This window comes from Gadus macrocephalus, chromosome 8, assembly GCF_031168955.1.
Source record: "Gadus macrocephalus chromosome 8, ASM3116895v1".
In the NCBI taxonomy this organism is placed as follows: domain Eukaryota; kingdom Metazoa; phylum Chordata; class Actinopteri; order Gadiformes; family Gadidae; genus Gadus; species Gadus macrocephalus.
Genome location: NC_082389.1, coordinates 10,263,349 through 10,284,489, shown reverse-complemented (window position 1 = coordinate 10,284,489; position 21,141 = coordinate 10,263,349). Strand labels below are relative to the sequence as shown.

Here is a 21,141-nt window from a genome sequence, read left to right as displayed (position 1 = left end):
TATCGTCTTCCAGGTAATGGGTTACAGCCTCATATCACATGAGTCCAGACAGGGTTTGGGTTGTGTACAAGCTTTCTCGGCACTTGAAGCCCAACCAACTCCTGCTGCTGTGTAGTGAAAGCTGCAACCAGGGCAAGCATTTCATACCAGCAGCGCGAGCAAGGAGCCTGCCTTAGCTTGGATCCTAATGAATTATTACATTGAATGACTTGATAATAGAAATGGAAATATTTTTTAATGATAATACGAAAACAAAGCAAATTGAGCCATTCATTGTATATTGGTTTGGATGAGGATTGTCATTATTTCCCTAGCATTTGATAAGTTAAATTGTATAAATAGTGGCAATAAAGATTAAATCCTAAAAATCTGTAATTTCATTTTCTTAAATTCATCTCATGCTTTAAAATGATGCTACTTTACAGTTTGTGACCGTTCATATCAGTTAACAGAGTATTGTATTAATTAGGATATTGGACAATAAAATGTTTTGATCATCTGCACAGTGAGTCTAAAGGTTGAGATGTAGCAGTGCGATCTAAGCGTTGGCTCAGCCTCTCCTGGTTGTTTGTACTTTGGCTTCAGCCAGTCCTCTGCTAGAGGCTCCAGGAGGAGTTCTAACGGGTCTGTTCAGTAGCCACTAACCCTGTTAACAGCTATTGAACAGAGATGTTAGCAGCTGAACGTGTGTGTGAGCGTCATTCGTTCTTGTGATAGTGAAGGACGCTCACAGACTGTTTACCAGCTGCCAGCATGTCTGCTTAAAACAATAACAACAACGTAGCCAACACTGAACGGTAAAAAACACTTGTTTTTATTCAAATTGTGCCCGCCGGGTCTGAGGAAATGACTCAGACCGTCAGTCATATCGGCAACGGATCTAAAAAGACATTGAAGCAAAGCATCCGACCAGTCTGGGGAAATAATCACGACTTAATGACGATCATTACAAGAAAGTTGAGTAAGAAGGGTAAGAAGGGTGAGAAGGGTGAGGAGGGTAAGGAGGGGGAGAAGGGTGAGATAGGTTAGAAGGGGGAGTAGGGTAAGAAGGGTGAGTAGGGTAAGAAGGGTGAGTAGGGTAAGAAGGGTGAGTAGGTTAAGAAGGGAAAATAATATAAAAGAATAAGAAATTAACAAGAACGTTCGTTTTCTGGGACTGAACTTAGTTCAAATTCCAAATTGTGAACTATGAACATGAACTAGTTCATGTTTAATCTGTCTGAACTTTGAGCTAGCTATGAGTCTGAGTGTGAACTTCCACAACACTCAGACTCTGGGGTTGGTTTACAAGCTGGGAGCTGGGTGTTTCAGATAAGGAAGTGAAGTTTATGAGCAGGAATTACAGGGGAGTCAAAACTTACAGTCAGTCAACATTCAGTCATTGGCTGCTGATGGAAGTGCAATGGCGCAGCAAAAGTCTCTCCTGGACCGGGACAGATACTGCTGTTCAATATGTCTGGATCCGCTGTGTAATCCAGGGACTCTCGCTTGTGGCCACAGCTACTGTTTGGACTGTATCAGACAACACTGGGACAATCAGGCTTTGAAGGGAGTCTACAGCTGTCCCGAGTGCAGAAAGACCTTCAAAACAAGACCAGCTGTGGTAAAGACCACCATTCTCGCCAATGTCATGGAGGATCTCAAGAGAACACAACTGCAAGACACTCCCCCTGAACACTGCTATGATGGACCTGAAGACGTGGGCTGTGATGTCTGTACGGGGAGGAAGATGAAGGCCATCAAGACCTGTCTGGTGTGTCAGGTTTCTTACTGTGAGGATCACCTCCAGAGTCACTATCTAGTCGCTGGGTTGAAGAGACACAAGCTGGTGGAACCAGCAGCCGACCTTCAGGACAACATCTGCCCCCGTCACAACGAGGTCATGAATATTTTTTGCCGCCAAGACCGACAAGCTATCTGTCATTTGTGTTTCCTTGATGAACACAGAAGCCACGACACAGTTTCAGCCGAAGCTGAGAGAAATGAACGTCAGAAGGAGCTCAGCGGATATCAGAGAGCTACACAGGCAAGAGTCAAGGAGGTTGAACAAGACCTTGAGGTTCTTCAACAGGAGATGGTCTCCATCAACCGGTTTGCTGATGAAGCAGTGAGACGTGCTGATGAGATGTTTGTTGACCTTATCCGTTCCGTTGAGAGACAGAGGTCTGAAGTAACAGCAGAGACTAGGACTGAGCAGGAAGCTGGACTGAAGCGGGTCCGGGACCTGAGGAAGAACCTGGAGCAGGAGCTGGTCCAGATGAAGGGGAGTGGAGCTGACCTGGATCGTCTCTCCCAGACACAGAGTCACATCACCTTTCTACAGAAATACCCCTGGAACTATTCTATCAGGAGGTCCACAGCCCGACCCACCAGAGACGTCCGTACAACACAGCGCTTCAACGACGGAACTGTGGCTCTCGTAGAGATGAAGGATAAACTGGCGCTATTTCTCAAAGACAACAGCGCCCAGCTTTCACTAGCAGAGGCTCCGGTGGAAGTCTTACCCTCTGAACAGCTGCACACCAGAGCCCAATTATTAACATATTCATGTGAATTGAGCATTGACCCAAGCACCACTCACCTACTTCTGACTCCAGGTGACCGAGGAGTAACACAACGAGGCGGGACAGCAGGGGGGTGTCGGAGTAAAGAGAGTCTGACTGGACGGCATTACTGGGAGGTGAAGTGGAGAGCAGGGTTTGTCACTATCAACGTGGGATACAAGGACAGCTCATGGGATCATCAAGGGTTTGGAAAAGACAGACAATCTTGGGCTTTGATTATTCAGCCGAATATTGTACAATTTCAACATGACAGAATCCCCATTCGTATCCCAGGCCCTCCTCCCTCCAGAGTGGGGGTGTACCTGGACTACAGGGCCGGTACTCTCTGTTTCTACAGCATCTCTGACACCATGACTCTGCTCCACAAGGTCAAGACCACATTCACAAAGCCCCTCTATGCTGGACTTTGGCTGGATGGACTTTGGCTGGTTGGTCTAAGAACTGGAGGCACTGCAGAGTTCTGCTACCTACGAAACTTGTAGGTAAACACGGGTCGGCAACTGGAGGCCCGTGGGCCATAACTGGCCCGCAAGAAATAATATCTGGACCACCAGAATTTTCAGAAATTATATATTCGATTCGTTATATATTCGATATTCTAAAAAAGTTATATTTTTAGAATATCGAATATCCGTATCTGTTAGCTTAAAGGTAAAGGGCCGGATACAGTGAACTTTTTTTTCTTTCACAACCGTTTTTGAATTTAAATGCATCAAATCCTGCTACTACTCCCGGAAGACACACTCATCACCGTCAAGCATAAGCTGCGAGGGGCTGAGCGGGAGGCGAGTTTATTTTAAAATTCGCGAGCGGGAGTTATTGGAAACTATGCAAAATTAAATGAAACGTAACCCCCCCCCCTATGGCCTGGATACAATAACCATGGCGACCCAACATTACGTATTTTTTGTGTGATACTGCGCGCAGAGAAAGGCAGGAGCTGTTGACAAAAGTCCACAAAAGATTTAAGACGCGAAGCTCTGAGACTTTGCTGTTTAACGCAAGTAGAGTCTCTGATGAGGCTACTTCGCCTACAGCTAGCTTCTAACGCTGAGTAGGCTAGGAACCGATGTTTGTGTGTGTGCGCAGTCAGTCAGCACCCGCCATGGTGTGCGTGTGTGGGCGCGCAGTCAATCAGCACCCGCCGCGGTGTGTGTGTGTGTGTGTGTGTGTGTGTGTGTGTGTGTGTGTGTGTGTGTGTGTGTGTGTGTGTGTGTGTGTGTGTGTGTGTGTGTGTGTGTGTGTGTGTGTGTGTGTGTGTGGTCAGTCAGCACCCGCCGTGGTGTGTGTGTGTGTGTTGTGTTGGTTGGCTGCTTTTTTTAGGTGCGCGCTACTGCCATCTCTCCAGCATAAGGCCTTTCTACACTGCCAAGCCGGTTCGGTCGAAGCTTGGCATGCCCGGCGATTTCACTGTCTTATCTCAAGTTTCCTGTGTAAAACTGAGGGGTAAAATCCCCCGTTCGTCACGGCGCGGGCTTTCTTGGTTCACTGGAGAAGGCGGGGCTGCCCACAGAGTCTAGACCTCTTTATAAGTCTTTATTTTTTTTTTATGAATGAAGTTACCCGCATGCAAGAATGAGTTCAGTCTGAGTGTAGGCTACAAACGCGATTATTTACAAGTGCAAAAACGCCAACATATTCTTTATTTTGCTGACCACTTGTTTTTTATCCTGTCAAAGGCGTACAGTTCCTCTGCGTCTCTCTCGTAGATCGCACCATCTTTCAACGTCTTTGTTTAATACGACTGCATCACCTTCCCTTACATGATCAGCAGCTCGCGGATTTCACTTTCTCTCCAGTTAGAACTGCTCATGATGTTATCGATGCGTTGTCTCTGTGGAAACAGTGCAGCAACATCTCTACCCAAGCCCCCACCCGCAGCGAGAAAGGCGTTCATACGGCATATTCACTGCCAATATGCCGACAGGAAAGGAGGAGCGGCTTTACGCGTCGCCTTTGCATTACGAGTCCCTTTCTACGGACACTTTTACGTGGCTGGAGAACCAGGCTGACAACTGTGTAACTTTTTCACTTTATCTTCATATTTAGGGTTAAGACTAAGAGTTATTGGGGGACGAGATCAGTAAATAAAGTCACAGATAGGTTAACACATGACAGTGTTGCCCTCTGCAGCTATAGGTTAACACATGATTCAGTGCCAGAGCATTATAAATAGAGTAAAAATTTTTTGGGGAATCGGGTCAGAGTCAACAATTGTGACTATTGAATCATTCATATATGGGTATGTATATGAATACACACAGGATATTATTAAATGTGTATTGTCTTTTAGTCTGTGGGATGAAAAAGTCATTGGTGCAGGTTGGAGTGTCTTTAGCTGACTCATGAATGAGTCTCTGACACGAGTTGTATACGTCACTGCTGGTCTCTCGAGAATAGGGCCGAGAGACACAGGAGAATGGATTCCTCCTGTGTCTTATGATGGCTGCACCTGTTAACGCTCACAGCTCTACTCCTATGAAACCATTCAGGACGAATGGTTTCCTTCTGCGATGGACTTTAAATATTATTCACATATCAACAGAAGGTTTATCAGTTATGTATTCAGTTTTTGTTTCTGTGATTACCACTAAAGAATTCTGCCTTAGCATGGATCCTAATTATTTATTACATTTAATGACTTGATTATAAATTTATATATTTGAAAATGATACTTTAAAGTCAAATCAAATGAGGCATTAATTGTATCTTTGATTGGATTAAGATTGTTATTTTCTTAGCATTTGACAAGTTAATTTGTGTTAATAGTGCCACTAAAGATTAAATTCAAAAAATCTGTCATTTTGTGTTCTTAAATGCATCTCCTTATTTTAAATGATGCAACTATATAGTTTGTGACCTTTCATATCAGTTAACAGAGTATTGTAATGCTATAATTATGATATTGGACAATAAAATGTGTTGATCATCTGCAGTGAGTCTAAAGGTTGAGCTGTAGCAGTGCCGTCTATTGCGTTGGCTCAGCCTCTCCTGGTGGTTTGTACTTTACGCTCAATGGCGTCCCCTGGTGGCTCAATGGCGTCCCCTGGTGGCTCCACCAGCTAGTGCTCTAACCGACCAGAAGACTCCCCAGCCGGTTAAATTCTAGCGTCTCATGGAAGGGAAGGCACCCTAACATGTAGTTCTCCCCCGCAGATAAGAATATATAGGACCCTCATTGCTGGCATTAGCAGCAAGTTCTGAACGACCACCGTACACCTCTCCTCCCTTCCCGTCCAACTCTCCCAGATAAACGCATACGATGAAATGATTACACATACTTCACATTCACAATTCACACACCAGCTCCGACCTCTGAAGGCTCCCTTGGAGAAGCTCCCTCCCCCCCCCCCCCCTCTTGCATTTAAAAGCAAGAAAAAACATCTCTTCATGTGAGCAGTCATTTTTGTGACTCGCACGGTCAGTTACACTAAACTCGGTCTACTCTCAGAATACCGAGTGGTACTGACCCAAAGGGGGAGTGGCTCTGTGAAATGCCGCAAGAAAGCTGGGAGATTTCCCACTTTGCAACTCATGCTTGTTGTGTACGAGGCATCTGGAACACACAATAAGTCTCACGTTATTTATGATGCTATCCATTTGTATGGTACGCTGGTAGGTTTGACCTGCTCTAGCAAGAACGTGACGTAAATTTTCAGCTTCACTGAACTCGGTCTACTCAGAATCCCGAGTGGGACCGACCAAAAGTGGGCGTTCCTCTGTGGAATACCGCAAGAAAGCTGCGAGAATAACACCTTACGACTCGTACTGGTGGGCGTACCATACAAATGGATAGCGACATCAGCTCAGAGACCAAAGGAACCACACAGATCGGTAACACTGCTTTATTTATTTTCCGAGGCCGCCGTTAACAGTGTGTCCACAAATAATCGACATTAACCCCTCGATGTGTTTGTTCCAAACCCAACCCTGTTTTTCTGAGAGCACTGATCACCAAAACAAGAAAAGAATAGGAGGTGAAAGTGAGGCTTCACGTTACATTCGGCCTGAGAAGGCGAACCAAATGGCCGCCTCTGGTCTCGCCTGCAGTAAGGTAACTCGGGTTTGGGGCAAATAGTGTATAAAGTTAAACAATGCTTCAGGTTAGCAGGGGAACAGAGCCGTTTAAAAGCACATTTCCAACAGTGTACTAAATATTGGGCCCAGGTTTCATTATCAGTTACACAGTATGTATATTTCACTGTATATATGCGTCACTGTTAACCAGGTCATCTAGACCTATCCTGGACCTGTCAGCTAGCATATCGGACTATGTTGTAGACTGGTGTGCTGTGTGGCTCAAGAATAACTAACCTGGGTTCAAAAGAATAAAACGTGGATAAAATGACCGTAGTTCGCACCAGTGAGCTCAGTAGTTTGTTCCAGTGGGCGCAGTAGTCTGTTCCAGTGGGCGCAGTAGTTTGTACCAGTGGGTGCAGTAGTTTGTACCAGTGGTGCAGTAGTTTGTACTGGGGTATTCAGCAGGTGGTATTTATTGGTTAGTAGGTGGTGACGTGAGTTAGAGCGGAACTTGTTTTTTCTTTGTTCTCTGCAGTTGAACACATGACGACGAGGTGATGAGGCCTCCTCTACTACCGTCCTATTCAGCACTAGCCATGCCATTGAAACCATAATTATTATTTTCCACCATTATGGTTGGCAGATATTTTGCGAAACCATAGACCATAAACACCGTTCCTTAAAATGACCATGTGTACGATCTGCCCTTCTAACCCTATTTGTCTACAGGTCACTTACATCGACGTCAACACGCTAAAGTCATGAAGACAACACGCTAGTCTTGTCAACACACTAGAGTCATGTCAACACGCTATAGTCATGAAGACAACATTCTAGAGTCATGAAGACAACACGCTAGAGTCATGAAGACAACACACTAGAGTCATGAAGACAACACGCTAGAATCATGAAGACACGGTAGTCATGTCAACACACTAGTCATGAAGACACGGTAGTCATGTCAACACACTAGTCATGAAGACACGGTAGTCATGAAGACACGCTAGAGTCATGTCCATTTAAGCGTAACTAGTGCTGTGTGGGACGCTAGTGTCAGGTCTAACGAGAATTGATGGATTGTTGCCATGTTATGAGCTACAGATGAGTAAATCGTACGCATATCTCCTTAGCCTTCCGTAGCTCAACAGTTTTAGTTTGTTTATTTTGAACGGTGAACATTCAAGCAGAGTAAATTGAGTGAGTGTAATTAATCACACATGAGCTTCTACTAAACACATTTCTACATTACATGGTCTCACCCTGAATATGATCTGTTCCAAACGTCCACTTCAACCTCCACACCTTCTCATCCAACACGTCTGGGAGCGAGGTGAAATCCATCTCCTTCGTGTACTTTGAAAAAACGGGCTTGCAAAATAAGCACACTTTAAATCGCGTCTAAAACGGTTTGTTCAGGTTCACAACATTTCTACAGAACTAATCACACCTGAATGGATGAGGCCTCCTCCCTTTCTCCACGGGCCTCTGATGTTTAGATCAAGATGGATGCGTCATGACACAGGATGACCTGCCCTTATTTACATGTTGTACCAAACCCACCAGCAGGCGGCGCCAGAGCACACCAATATTGCCTTTATACAGAGATTTCCTCCAAGGAGGAATCAGTCACCCCAATGCCCGGAGCGGGGGAGCTCATTTATCTCTCGAGCCGGTCAGTTTCTTTATCGTTTTTACAAAAAGTATTTACCAGCAAGGGAGAAATTCAGATAAAACAAAGGGAATTGGACAACCTCTATCCTAACACACAGGCGAGAACCCTCTCTTTAATATCCTCCATGTTTCCTCGTCCAGTCTGCAGATTCCAGCGCCCCCTAGTGGACAGGCGGGTCTACTCTAGGTACTGACCTGATCCATCCAATAATAATCGGACAGGGATCTCTGAGCCCCTATTGGCCGCGGGCCGGTCTGAGGGGTGTGGAGGCCGTGCTGCGGTCACGTGACGGCGTGGTTCTGTCTCAACGCGGGAGGTCCCTCAGGGTGTAGCCGCGGGCAGATGACAGCATTACCAAGAACCGGGCGGCAGGCTGTGATTGGTGGATGAAAAGGGGGTAGAAAGGAGTTGCCCTGGCAGGAAGTCCTCTCGTTTAGCCTCCTTTCCCAGAATCCATTGCGGTACAAAGTCCCAAGTTGGCGCTTTGGCAAGTGGGCAGTTTGAAGACCGCATTGGTATGGAGGTCCACGGTCCCGGTAGTCCTCCCCGGGTCCCGGTAGTCCACCCGGGGAGCTGGACCAGGTACCGGGTCCTGCTGCCTGGTTCAGGGTACACTTGGTCAAATGTACACCCAATCGTAACCGCGGCGAGAAAAAAGCTGGATGCTGACATGATTCTTCTGGGCCCCGGGGTGACCATAGTAACACTGAGGCCTGTGTGTGTGTGAGTGTGAGTGTGAGTGTGAGTGTGGGTGTGTGTGTGTGTGTGTGTTAAAAGGCACACCTTATATGGGGGGGTGTGTCCACCAATCAGAGCAGGGGGGCCGAGCGGTCGTCGGCCAATCCCGGGGGCCGTGCGGTCAGGAATTTGGCGGGGCCCCTCACACCCGGACCGAGACCCCCTCCAGGGAGCGGGCGGCGCCGGGCGGGCCCGCTGGGGGCGCTGCCTTCAGCTCGTTGCCGGGGCAACTCTGGGTGCTGACGCCGCGGTTGAGGGTGGCGGCGGGCGGGGGCGGGGCCAGGGCGCGGGCCGGCATGTTGACGGGGCAGGAGCGTGTGCGGGCGTGGCCCTTCAGGCCCCCAGGGTGGCACACCCCCCCAACGGCGTGGGAGGGGGGCAGGTGGCGCTTCAGCCAGCGCTCCACGCGCTCCTCGCGGTACTTGATGGAGTACCAGGTGAGCACGATGAACAGGAAGGCCAGACACTTGAGGCTGGCGGCCAGGCCGAAGTACACGAAGCGCAGCGAGGTCACGTCGTACTCCCAGCAGGAGCCGTGCACGCCGCAGTCCTGCTGCCACAGCATGCACGTGGTGTCGATGACGGCGCCGAAGTAGATGGGGGTGGGGATGTAGGCTGGGGACAAAGGGGGTTAGACTGGTTATACTGGGTCACACTCATACACTGGTTCTACTGGGTTACACTCATACACTGGTTCTACTGGTCTAGACAAGTTACACTGGTTAGTTAACAGGACACTGATCATCCCCGCCCCCCCCCCCCCCCCCCCCCCCCCCGTGGGTCTTACCGAGGGTCCGTAGCAGAACAAACTGCATCCCCAGAGCGAACGGTCTCTCCTGCTCCGCCACCGACCTGCATACGCGCACACACAATTAACACACAACTACCATGCACGTGAGCTGATTCATGACCCGGTCCAGTGACCCGGTCCAGTGGGCCGGTCCAGTGGGCCGGTCCAGTGGGCCGGTCCAGTGACCCGGTTCAGTGACCCGGTCCAGTGGGCCGGTCCAGTGACCCGGTTCAGTGACCCGGTCCAGTGGGCCGGTCCAGTGGGCCGGTCCAGTGGGCCGGTCCAGTGACCCGGTCCAGTGGGCCGGTCCAGTGGGCCGGTCCAGTGGGCCGGTCCAGTGACCCGGTTCAGTGACCCGGTCCAGTGGGCCGGTCCAGTGGGCCGGTCCAGTGACCCGGTCCAGTGGGCCGGTCCAGTGGGCCGGTCCAGTGACCCGGTCCAGTGACCCGGTCCAGTGACCCGGTCCAGTGGGCCGGTCCAGTGACCCGGTCCAGTGGGCCGGTCCAGTGACCCGGTTCAGTGACCCGGTCCAGTGACCCGGTCCAGTGGGCCAGTCCAGTGACCCGGTTCAGTGACCCGGTCCAGTGGGCCAGTCCAGTGACCCGGTTCAGTGACCCGGTCCAGTGAGCGGTGCGTCCTCACCTGAGCGTGACGATAATGGCGGAGGGCTGGGCGCAGGCCGTGATGAGCGTGACGATGAAGAGGAAGATGAGGAAGGGGATGAGGGTGCTGCAGGCGCGCTCACACTTCCCGGCGAGCGCGAATCCGTTCTCGTTGAGGTAGGTCTTGACGATGACTAGTTGCAGCTGGTTGGTGCCTTGCCCGTGGGTCGAAGGCGTGATAACCTGGCGGCTCTGAACGCACGCACAGTCTGAGTAATTCCGGATCTGGGGGAGGACGATGTCATACACACGAAGAACACGTTAATACACGTTACACTGTGAGGAACACGTTAATACACGTTATACTGTGAGGAACACGTTAATACACGTTATACTGTGAGGAACACGTTAATACACGTTATACTGTGAGGAACACGTTAATACACGTTATACTGTGAGGAACACGTTAATACACGTTATACTGTGAAGAACACGTTAATACACGTTATACTGTGAGGAACACGTTAATACACGTTATACTGTGAGGAACACGTTAATACACGTTATACTGTGAGGAACACGTTAATACACGTTATACTGTGAGGAACACGTTAATACACGTTATACTGTGAGGAACACGTTAATACACGTTATACTGTGAGGAACACGTTAATACACGTTATACTGTGAAGAACACGTTAATACACGTTACACTGTGAGGAACACGTTAATACACGTTACACTGTGAAGAACACGTTAATACACGTTATACCTGTTAAGGAGCGTCATGTATATACATGTAACACTGTTAAGATATGTTAGAATATGGCCATACCCCTGTGCTGTCATTGGCCACGGCGCTGCAGCCGGCCAGGCAGGGGTTGAAGTAGGTGATGCCGTCCGAGCCGCAGACAGGGGCGTATTCATGGATCTTACAGCCGCAGTTCACGTTGCAGCCCCCGGTCAGGTTCCTCTGGGCCATAGCCATGGTGGGCCTGCAGGGAGACGGGTAGGGGGGTGAGACGGGTAGGGGGTGAGACGGGTAGGGTGGTGAGACGGGTAGGGTGGTGAGATGGGTAGGGGGTGAGACGGGTAGGGTGGTGAGACGGGTAGGGTGGTGAGACGGGTAGGGGGTGAGACGGGTAGGGTGGTGAGACGGGTAGGGTGGTGAGATGGGTAGGGGGTGAGACGGGTAGGGTGGTGAGACGGGTAGGGGGGTGAAACGGGTAGGGGGTGAGACGGGTAGGAGGGTGAGACGGGTAGGGGGTGAGACGGGTAGGGTGGTGAGACGGGTAGGGTGGTGAGACGGGTAGGGGGTGAGACGGGTAGGGTGGTGAGACGGGTAGGGTGGTGAGACGGGTAGGGTGGTGAGACGGGTAGGGTGGTGAGACGGGTAGGTATTAGAGAGGAGGGTGTGTGTCTAGCTATGCATAAATGTGTACCTCACTCACCCGCTGGTGTGGGTGGAGGTATGTTGTGGGTGGTGGAGGTGTGCTCAACCCGGTGGTGAAGAGGTGTTGGTGTAGGTGTAGCTTTGTGGTTGGTGTAGGCCTGCTCACCCGTAGGTGGTGTAGGGGTTAGGGTGTAGGTGTGTGGGTGGTGTCGGGCTGCTCACCCGGTGGTGTAGGGGTGAGGGTGTAGGTGTGTGGGTGGTGTCGGGCTGCTCACCCGGTGGTGTAGGGGTGAGGGTGTAGGTGTGTGGGTGGTGTCGGGCTGCTCACCCGGTGGTGTAGGGGTGAGGGTGTAGGTGTGTGGGTGGTGTCGGGCTGCTCACCCGGTGGTGTAGGGGTTAGGGTGTAGGTGGTGTCGGGCTGCTCACCCGGTGGTGTAGGGGATGTTGATGCCCCCCAGGTTGATGCTCTCACAGCCCACGATGAAGAGCGTGGAGAAGCAGAGCAGAGACACGCCGCTGCAGATCATGGCCAGCTTAGCCGACTCGCGGGCGCCCAGCTTCAGCTTCTTGATGATGTAGCCGCCCAGCACGATGCCCACGCCCGCGCTGGGCACGATGATCACCCCTGGGGACAGCACCGTGTTAGCACTCATCTCACCAGTTAGAGACGTCAGCCGTATACATGATGCTAGCAGTATAGCTATTGGCGGTATAGGTGATGCTAGCACTAAGTCAATAGCCATATAGATGATGCTAGCCGTACAGCTAATAGCCATATAGATGATGCTAGCAGTATAGCTAAAAGCTGTATAGATGAGGCTAGCAGTATAGATAATAGTGCTCCACGTAGCAGCGGTACCAGCGCTCCAGGTACCAGCAGTACTGGTACAAGCGGTACCAGTGCTCACCGGTGTAGATGCTGGCGCTGGACGCTGGGATGCCGAACTGCGACTCGATGAACTTGGGGATGAAGGTGATGAAGGCAGTGACAATGGCGCTCTCTGCCGTGTAGGACAGGCTGACGAAGAGGAAGGTGACGTTACTCAGGATGCGCATGGCAGCCTTCGGCAGGTCTGAGGGGAGAGGACGGGCGACCGTTATCAACCAGACGGACACACAGACAGGCTGCAGACTGACTCACATCAACATGGGAAACGATGACATCCTCAGTGAAAGGATGACATCACGAGTGAGAGGATGACATCACGAGTGAGAGGATGGCATCACGAGTGGGAGGATGGCATCACGAGTGCACCCAGGCCTACCTTTGATGTCGCGGCCGAAGCCCATGGCGGAGGAGACGGGCGGACTCTTCTTCAGGACCTCCTCCTCCCCCGACAGCTCGTCCAGACTCACCTTCACCCTCTTCCTCTTCTTCTTGTGGCGGGGGGGCAGCTTCTTGGGGAAGCTGAACATGGGGAAGATGACCAGCAGCATGGCCACGGAGCACAGCAGGAAGCCACTCCACCTGGAGGGAGGGGGAGGCGGCGTCAGCACACACACACACAGTGTGTGTCTCTCTCACACACACACACAGTGTGTGTCTCTCTCACACACACAGTGCCTCACACACACACACACACCAGTTGCCTATGAAGTGGGGGTCGCTCTGGTCGATGGTGAGCTCGGTGTTGGGGTCCACGTAGAAGCCGATCAGGACCCCCCCCAGCAGGTAGCCGGCCGCCGGGCCCAGAGCCCCCATCACGTACATGATGGCTGGGGGGCACAACACAACTTTAACACAACGTACAGCCCAAGACCCCTTCATATCTCTATCTACATCTACACAAACACAGCAACACCCTAGCATATATATATACATATACACATATATATATTAGAGCTGTCAAGCGATTAAAATATTTAATCGTGATTAATCGCATTAATGTCATAGTTAACTCACATTAATCGCGATTAATCGCAAATTCGTTTTCTATGCTAAATATCCCTTGATTTCTGTGTCCCATTAATTCTTCTCGTTTTAATTCTCTTATCAACATGGTGAAGTGCATCGGCTTGCCTTGTGCAAATGATTTTTTATTGATAACAACATTGGCATATACTGATCAAAACAGGAAGATACAAAAAAAGAGCCTATAGTGCAATTAAAATCTAAGCAGTCCTTTAGACTGCTTTGAACAAATGTCATTTGAACATAGCAGTCAGGCTACTGCTTCTTTGTTTTGAGCCAAAGAAATATATACATATATTTTTTTTTTAACACACACACACACACACACACACACACACACATATATATGTGTGTACACACACACACACACACACACACACACACACACACACACACACACACACACACACACACACACACACACACACACACACACACACACACACACACACACACACACACACACACACACACACACACACACACACACACACACTTAAGCAATAGATCACGCCAGGCTGTGGTATGTGCTCATTATACCACTGTCAAGGGGCGTTGTCCGGCCCCGACGCGCAGCAGAGGGCTGGCGACCCCCTTCACAGTGGTATAATGAGCACATGCCACTGACTGAAGTGATCTATTGCTTTTATACAACGGTTACTGTTATGGCGAAACGAAAGTCATAGACACACTACATTTAAAAAGAAACCAAGAAAGTCAAAGTAGCCGTTTTAGATTTAGGTCCTGGATTTAGGTCCCCCGTTGTATAAATATATTTATACAACGGGGGGCCTAAATCAGTACAGTATACAGTGGTATAATGACCACATACCACAGTCGTGATCTATTGCTTAAACATACACACACAGTAAAGTGGTAAGAAAGTATAGTAGAGGTACTACAGTATAGTATAGTAGTAATAATACAGAATTGTAGTGTACTACAGTATAGTGGTACTACAGTAAAGTAGTACTACAGTACAGTACTGTAGTACTACAGTACAGTGGTACTACTGTACTGTACTACAGTACAACACTACTGTACTGTAGTACTGTACAGTAGTACAGTACTACAGTACAGTACTACACTACTGTACTGTAGTACTACAGTACAGTGGTACTACAGTACAACACTACTGTACAGTACTACTGTACAGTAGTACAGTACTACAGTACAGTACTACACTACTGTACTGTAGTACTACAGTACAGTACAGTATTCCCTCAGCGTGTGGGTGTGAGCCTGTGAGGCTCTGGCGGCCCAGGGGTCCGTGATGAGACCAGGACCCCAGTCGATGGATCACATCCTATGTAGGTCATATGTTCATATCCCACAAAGGAGCGCTGACAGGCAGACAGACAGACAGGCAGACAGGCAGACAGGCAGACAGAGGGCATGGGGGGGTGGATGACACAATGAAGTGCTATGGGATGTCAGCATCGCCATGGCAAACTGCTGAATCAGGCTTTTCTCTATGCAACACGACGACCATCTGTTAGCCCTAAATCCAGACCATAATACTACCAGTACCACCTCAACTACACCATAATACTACCAGCACCCCCTCAAATACAACATAATACTACCAGTACCACCTCAACTACACCATAATACTACCAGCACCCCCTCAAATACAACATAATACTACCAGTAGCTCCTCAACTACTCCTTAATACTACCAGTACCTAGGGCTGCTAGATTATGGAAAAAATCTAAATCATGATTATTTTGGTCAATATTTGAAATATTTGAAATTCAAACAATTATTTTTGAGTTTGAAAACATTATGTATTTATTCAGCATGTCTCTCCCAAAAACTCTTAGTAACTGAGAACTTTTAAATTTCACCTTAAAAAAATCCACAAAATGGTCAAAAAGAAAATGTTAAAATCTAAAATAATATACTGATATGTATCCAGCTATCCAAAAAAAAGTAAAAGAAATAATAAAAGAAATAGAAAACTCGATTAAATTAGTTTCGTGATCGTTTGACGCTAAAATCGAAATTCGATTTATCGCCCAGCCCTACCAGTACCTAAACTACACCATAATACTACCAGTACCTCAACTACACCATAATACTACCAGTACCTCAACTACACCATAATACTACCAGTACCTCAACTACACCATAATACTACCAGTACCTAAACTACACCATAATACTACCAGTACCTCAACTACACCATAATACTACCAGTACCTCAACTACACCATAATACTACCAGTACCTCAACTACACCATAATACTACCAGTACCTCAACTACACCATAATACTACCAGTACCTCAACTACACCATAATACTACCAGTACCTCAACTACACCATAATACTACCAGTACCTCAACTACACCATAATACTACCAGTACCTCAACCACACCATAATACTACCAGTACCTCAACTACACCATAATACTACCAGTACCTCAACTACACCATAATACTACCAGTACCTCAACTACACCATAATACTACCAGTACCTCAACTACACCATAATACAATCAGTACCTCAACTACACCATAATACTACCAGTACCTAAACTACACCATAATACTACCAGTACCTAAACTACACCATAATACTACCAGTACCTAAACTACACCATAATACAATCAGTACCTCAACTACACCATAATACTATCAGTACCTCAACTACACCATAATACTACCAGTACCTAAACTACACCATAATACGACCAGTACCTCAACTACACCATAATACTATCAGTACCTCAACTACACCATAATACTACCAGTACCTCAACTACACCATAATACTATCAGTACCTCAACTACACCATAATACTACCAGTACCTAAACTACACCATAATACTACCAGTACCTCAACTACACCATAATACTATCAGTACCTCAACTACACCATAATACTATCAGTACCTCAACTACACCATAATACTATCAGTACCACCTCAGCTACACCCTAATACTACCAGTACCTCCTCAACTACACCACAATACTACCAGTACCACCTCAGCTAAACCATAATACTACTAGTACCACCTCAACTACACCATAATGCAACAAGTCCAACCAGTACAACGGGTCATAGGGTTCTGTCCTACCGACCTACTCCACCAGTCTCCAGCAGCGTTCTGCTCATGGGTCGGATGGACTTTGGCTCGGGGTGAAGCCGGCCTTTGTGGCCGGGTGTTACGACTGACCCCTGATCCACAGCAGAGCACAGAGTGTACTGCATTGCCCCCGACCCAGAAACCATGAGGGCCAATCGGGTGAGCGCTGGCAGGAAGCTGAGGTCTGTATCCCAGATAGACCGGGGGACGTCTGGAGACCTGGACCAGATTACTGACCAGGACCGGGTCAGCGGGGTAACAGAACCACGGCGAGGGACCCACTGATCTGCCCCACCCTGATCTGCACCCTGATCTGCCCCACGCTGATCTACACCACCCTAATCTACACCACCCTAATCTACACCACCCTAATCTACAACACCCCGATCTGCCCCACCCCGATCTGCCCCACCCCGATCTGCCCCACCCCGATCTGCCCCACCCTGATCTGCCCCACCCCGATCTGCCCCACCCTGATCTGCCCCACCCCGATCTGCCCCACCCCGATCTGCCCCACCCCGATCTGCCCCACCCCGATCTGCCCCACCCCGATCTGCCCCACCCTGATCTGCCCCACCCCGATCTGCCCCACCCCGATCTACACCACCCAGATCTGCCCCACCCCGATCTACACCACCCAGATCCTGCTGGGATCAACCTGGATCATGCACAGATGGTCGCTCAGTTAAAGCTCAGGACAACAGACACCTCTGGAGGTGTGATAGTGATCAGCCTCAGAGGGTCCGGACTGCAGACGTGACCGTCCTCCCATCCACAACCACTGCTGTTGTTGTTGCCTCCAGCCCTCCCTCTACGTCTGATCAGTCTGAGGCCTCAGCGACCTTCAGACACCACCACCCACCTCCTCTCCTACAGCTGCTCTGCCAGGGAGCAACGAGCAGGATGCTGGTTTGAGGCCAACCGAGATGCCGACAGAGACCTCATCCCAATAGGAACGCTTTGTTCAGTTGGTGTGATTAGTGAATAGCTCCCAGTCTGAACGGTTTAATATGCTTAAAATAAGTCAGTTTTAAAACTGACTGTTCCTCATTTAAGAACAGCGATGGGAGCTATTGGACCATTTTGTCATCCGGTAGATGCTTTTACCGTCATTAAGGAGCAGGTAGGCGGGGGTTAGTTATCTAGACATGAATCTGTAGACACCCCCTTTTTATTTTCGTGTTTATTTTCGAATAACAACGTCGCAAAGATGAGTATAGATCAAAGATTCAAGACTATCCTGATCCCTGCCCTTGAATCCCTCCCCCAACAGGTAAACCACCAGGTAACCCCACCCCCTACAGGTAAACCACCAGGTATCCCCACCCCCCAACAGGTAAACCACCAGGTAACCCCACCCCCCAACAGGTAAACCACCAGGTAACCCCACCCCTCTACAGGTAAACCACCAGGTATCCCCACCCCCCAACAGGTAAACCACCAGGTAACCCCACCCCCTACAGGTAAACCACCAGGTATCCCCACCCCCCAACAGGTAAACCACCAGGTAACCCCACCCCCTACAGGTAAACCACCAGGTAACCCCACCCCCTACAGGTTGACCCCCGGGTGATTCCTCCCCCAACAGGTAAACCACCAGGTAACCCCACCCCCTACAAGTTGACCTCCAGGTCACCCCACCCCCTACAGGTTGACCCCCGGGTGACTCCTCCCCCTGCAGGTAACCCCCCCCCCCCCTCCACTACAGGTAACCCCGCCCCCCGTGTTGCAGAACAGAGGGTCTCACCGAGGTAGAGCGAGGCGTTCTCCTTCTTGCAGTTGTCGTCCAGGTAGGTGGGCCCCAGGGTGTAGATGGGCGTGGACCCCATGCCGACCAGGATCTGGGCCACGATGAACAGCCCCACATACAGGTTGTGCTCGTTGCCCTCCTGGTCGCGGGGGCAGGAGGACGCATCGGTGCGGCCCCGCCCGCTGGCGTTGTTGACTGAGCACAGCCCCTCGTTTCCCAGCGACGAGTTCACCGCCTGGATCTGATAGGCCGGCGAGATGAAGTGGGGCAGGGAGAAGAGGGCGGCGCCCACTGCGATGAAGACGCCTCCCACCGCCAGCCAGCGAGGCCTCTGGCCCCGCCCCCCGAAGTAGGAGATGAAGACGACGACCAGCAGGCTGCCGATGTCGAAGCAGCTGACCAGCAGGCCCGACTCCGAGCTGCGCAGGCTGTAGCGCTTCTCGATGGTGGTGATGACACTGCTCAGGTAGCCCGACACCATCAGCGACTGGATGAACGTCAGGTAGCTCATGCAGAACAGGAAGCAGCGCGAGTCCTCCAGCATGGCTGCCACGCGCCCGCGCAGGGGGAGGCGGAGCCAAGCGAGCCGGGTGGCCAGCGCTGCCCCCGGCCCCGCCCGCTGCACCACGCCCCCCCGCCGTGGAGCGGGCGCGGCTGGGGGGGCGGAGGAGCCAGTCCTGGCGGACGGGGGGTCCGGGTCAGCAGGGGTCTCGTGCTGGGAGGGGGGCAGGGGGGGCGCGGCGGTGCCGTCCTGCTCCGTGCTGACCTGGACCGACCCGCAAAGCAGGGTCTCCTCTAGGGGCGCCACCTCCGTCAGGGAGGTCCGGTTGGAGTTTGCCGCCTGCTCCTCCATCTCCTCCCCGTCATCCTGTCCCGACACGACTTTCATTTCCACTTTGGTTTTTCCAACAAATTACTACACGATTAAACCGTTGCGTTTCTCTCGAGCCAAAACTTCACGATACAATGAACAATCAAACCGCTCCCGAGTCCGGTTGGAACCTCATCTATGTTCTCAGTGAAGCCGTCTGAGGACGTTTCTTTATCTGGGTGAGATGGAGTAACAACATGCGGTTTGTTTTATCTTCGCTTGTTTTATCTTCTGGGCCACACTCTTGTTCTGCCGACACCATCTGATCTCACGGCTGACCAGCATGCGCTCTTCAGGGCAGAGATGACGGCCCCGTCGGTCCCACTGGGAGGAGAAACCACCTCGTCCCGACGGCCCTGCATCATCGACACAACACAACACAACCAAGAGGTCATTGGACTGCGATGAGAGGATGCGCTCCCCGTGTCAAGGGCACAAAGCACCGAGCCTTGTGGCTGGACCGCCACATCCATCAGTACTTAATGTTCTAATTGCCGTGAAAGACTTTACATAATGAACAGACGTGGAACATTGATACAGTCTGAGCCTTGAGACGTGGAGTGCTGGGCGGGAGCCTGCAGTGGTGAAGTGCCGCAGTGCCGCTGGTCCACACCGTGTTGACAGCCCCCAGCTAGCCGGGCTGTTAGCCGCGGAGCTAGCCGGGGTGCTAGCCGCGGAGCTAGCCGTGGTGCTAGCAGCCTCCCCGGCTAGCAAGCCGAGCCAACTCCGCACACGAAAATAACGGAATCACTGATATAAGAGATTCACAAACCTTGCATTGATGTGAGACGCTTCGTCTTTTCTATCTCGATGGGATGAGAGCATCCGACAGCAACACAGCTACCGCGTCGTGTCCTCCGCAGCGGACACACCGAACACCGGGGTGTTGTTTATCCTGTAGCCGGCTGGAGGGTCTCAAATCCCCGCAGTGACCGTCCGGCCGCCGCGGAGGGTCGGCGCTTTAACTCCTCTGGGCGGGGCTTAGCGGAAGAGCCTGCTCCCATTGGTCCATGTCGCTCTCCTCCGCCGGCCTTGTTTTCATTCGTTAGTTGGTCAAACTGACAGATAGTGTCTGTCTGTCAGATCGTCGTGTAGGAACATGTAGGCCTCATGTAGGCTGGCTGCACCCGTCCTAGTCTCTCCACCCTGATGCTCATCTCCTCGTTATTCATACGGGCGTCTCCCTCTGTCTCCCTCGTGTATTCATCTCCCCCCTCCTTATGCTGCTTTTCACTCCTCATCCTTGTGTCCTATGCTCCGATTCTTCTCTAAATATGGAAAATCAATTACAATCTTTGTAAATAAGGTCACGTTGATCTGAACAAAAGCACCCACAACGTGAAGAGTATTCAATAAGGTGATGCCCCCTCTGATAACCTCTGTGCAGGTCCCACTGCTCTGACCTGAGGGGTGGGAGACCCTTGTCTGACCTGAGGAAGGGTTGCGTGAGATTGCTGAATATAAGATGTCAATATGTGATGATACATTTTTGAATCATACAAATTAAAGTTCTAAAGAAGGCCCCATGTATACAGATTTACTTCTAATCACTGAACTTCCACTACTCACCTACTGAAGTTCTAGTAATCACTTAGGGGAACTACTACTAATCACTAAGGAAACTACTACTAATCACAAGGGGAACTACTACTGATCACTTAGTGAACTACTACTTATCACTTAATTAGGCATTGATTGGGTTGAAACAATGTGGAAATAGACAAACAACAA

At 50.2% G+C, this 21,141-nt stretch overlaps 2 protein-coding genes across 3 annotated transcripts; one reads left to right on the top strand and one right to left on the bottom strand.

Moving 5' to 3' along the window:
• The first annotated feature begins 1,032 nt into the window (after positions 1-1,032).
• Positions 1,033-3,048, top strand: LOC132462952 (E3 ubiquitin/ISG15 ligase TRIM25-like). Of its 2 annotated transcripts, XM_060058750.1 has the most exons (2): positions 1,033-2,377; positions 2,486-3,048. In XM_060058750.1, the coding sequence occupies exons 1-2, from the start codon at positions 1,403-1,405 to the stop codon at positions 3,044-3,046; spliced, it is 1,536 nt and encodes a 511-aa protein (XP_059914733.1). In that variant the 5' UTR covers positions 1,033-1,402; the 3' UTR covers positions 3,047-3,048. The 2 variants fall into 2 exon arrangements, with proteins under 2 accessions (XP_059914733.1, XP_059914732.1); XM_060058749.1 differs by having other exon boundaries at positions 1,034-3,048.
• A 3,347-nt stretch (positions 3,049-6,395) lies between these two features.
• Positions 6,396-21,056, bottom strand: LOC132462938 (solute carrier organic anion transporter family member 5A1-like). The gene is made up of 10 exons (XM_060058725.1): positions 20,183-21,056; positions 18,537-19,766; positions 13,363-13,495; positions 13,045-13,247; positions 12,688-12,852; positions 12,206-12,404; positions 11,222-11,381; positions 10,427-10,671; positions 9,782-9,846; positions 6,396-9,609 (listed from the first exon to the last, which is right to left on the bottom strand). The coding sequence occupies exons 2-10, from the start codon at positions 19,426-19,428 to the stop codon at positions 9,137-9,139; spliced, it is 2,535 nt and encodes an 844-aa protein (XP_059914708.1). The 5' UTR covers positions 19,429-19,766; positions 20,183-21,056; the 3' UTR covers positions 6,396-9,136.
• Positions 21,057-21,141: the final 85 nt, after the last annotated feature.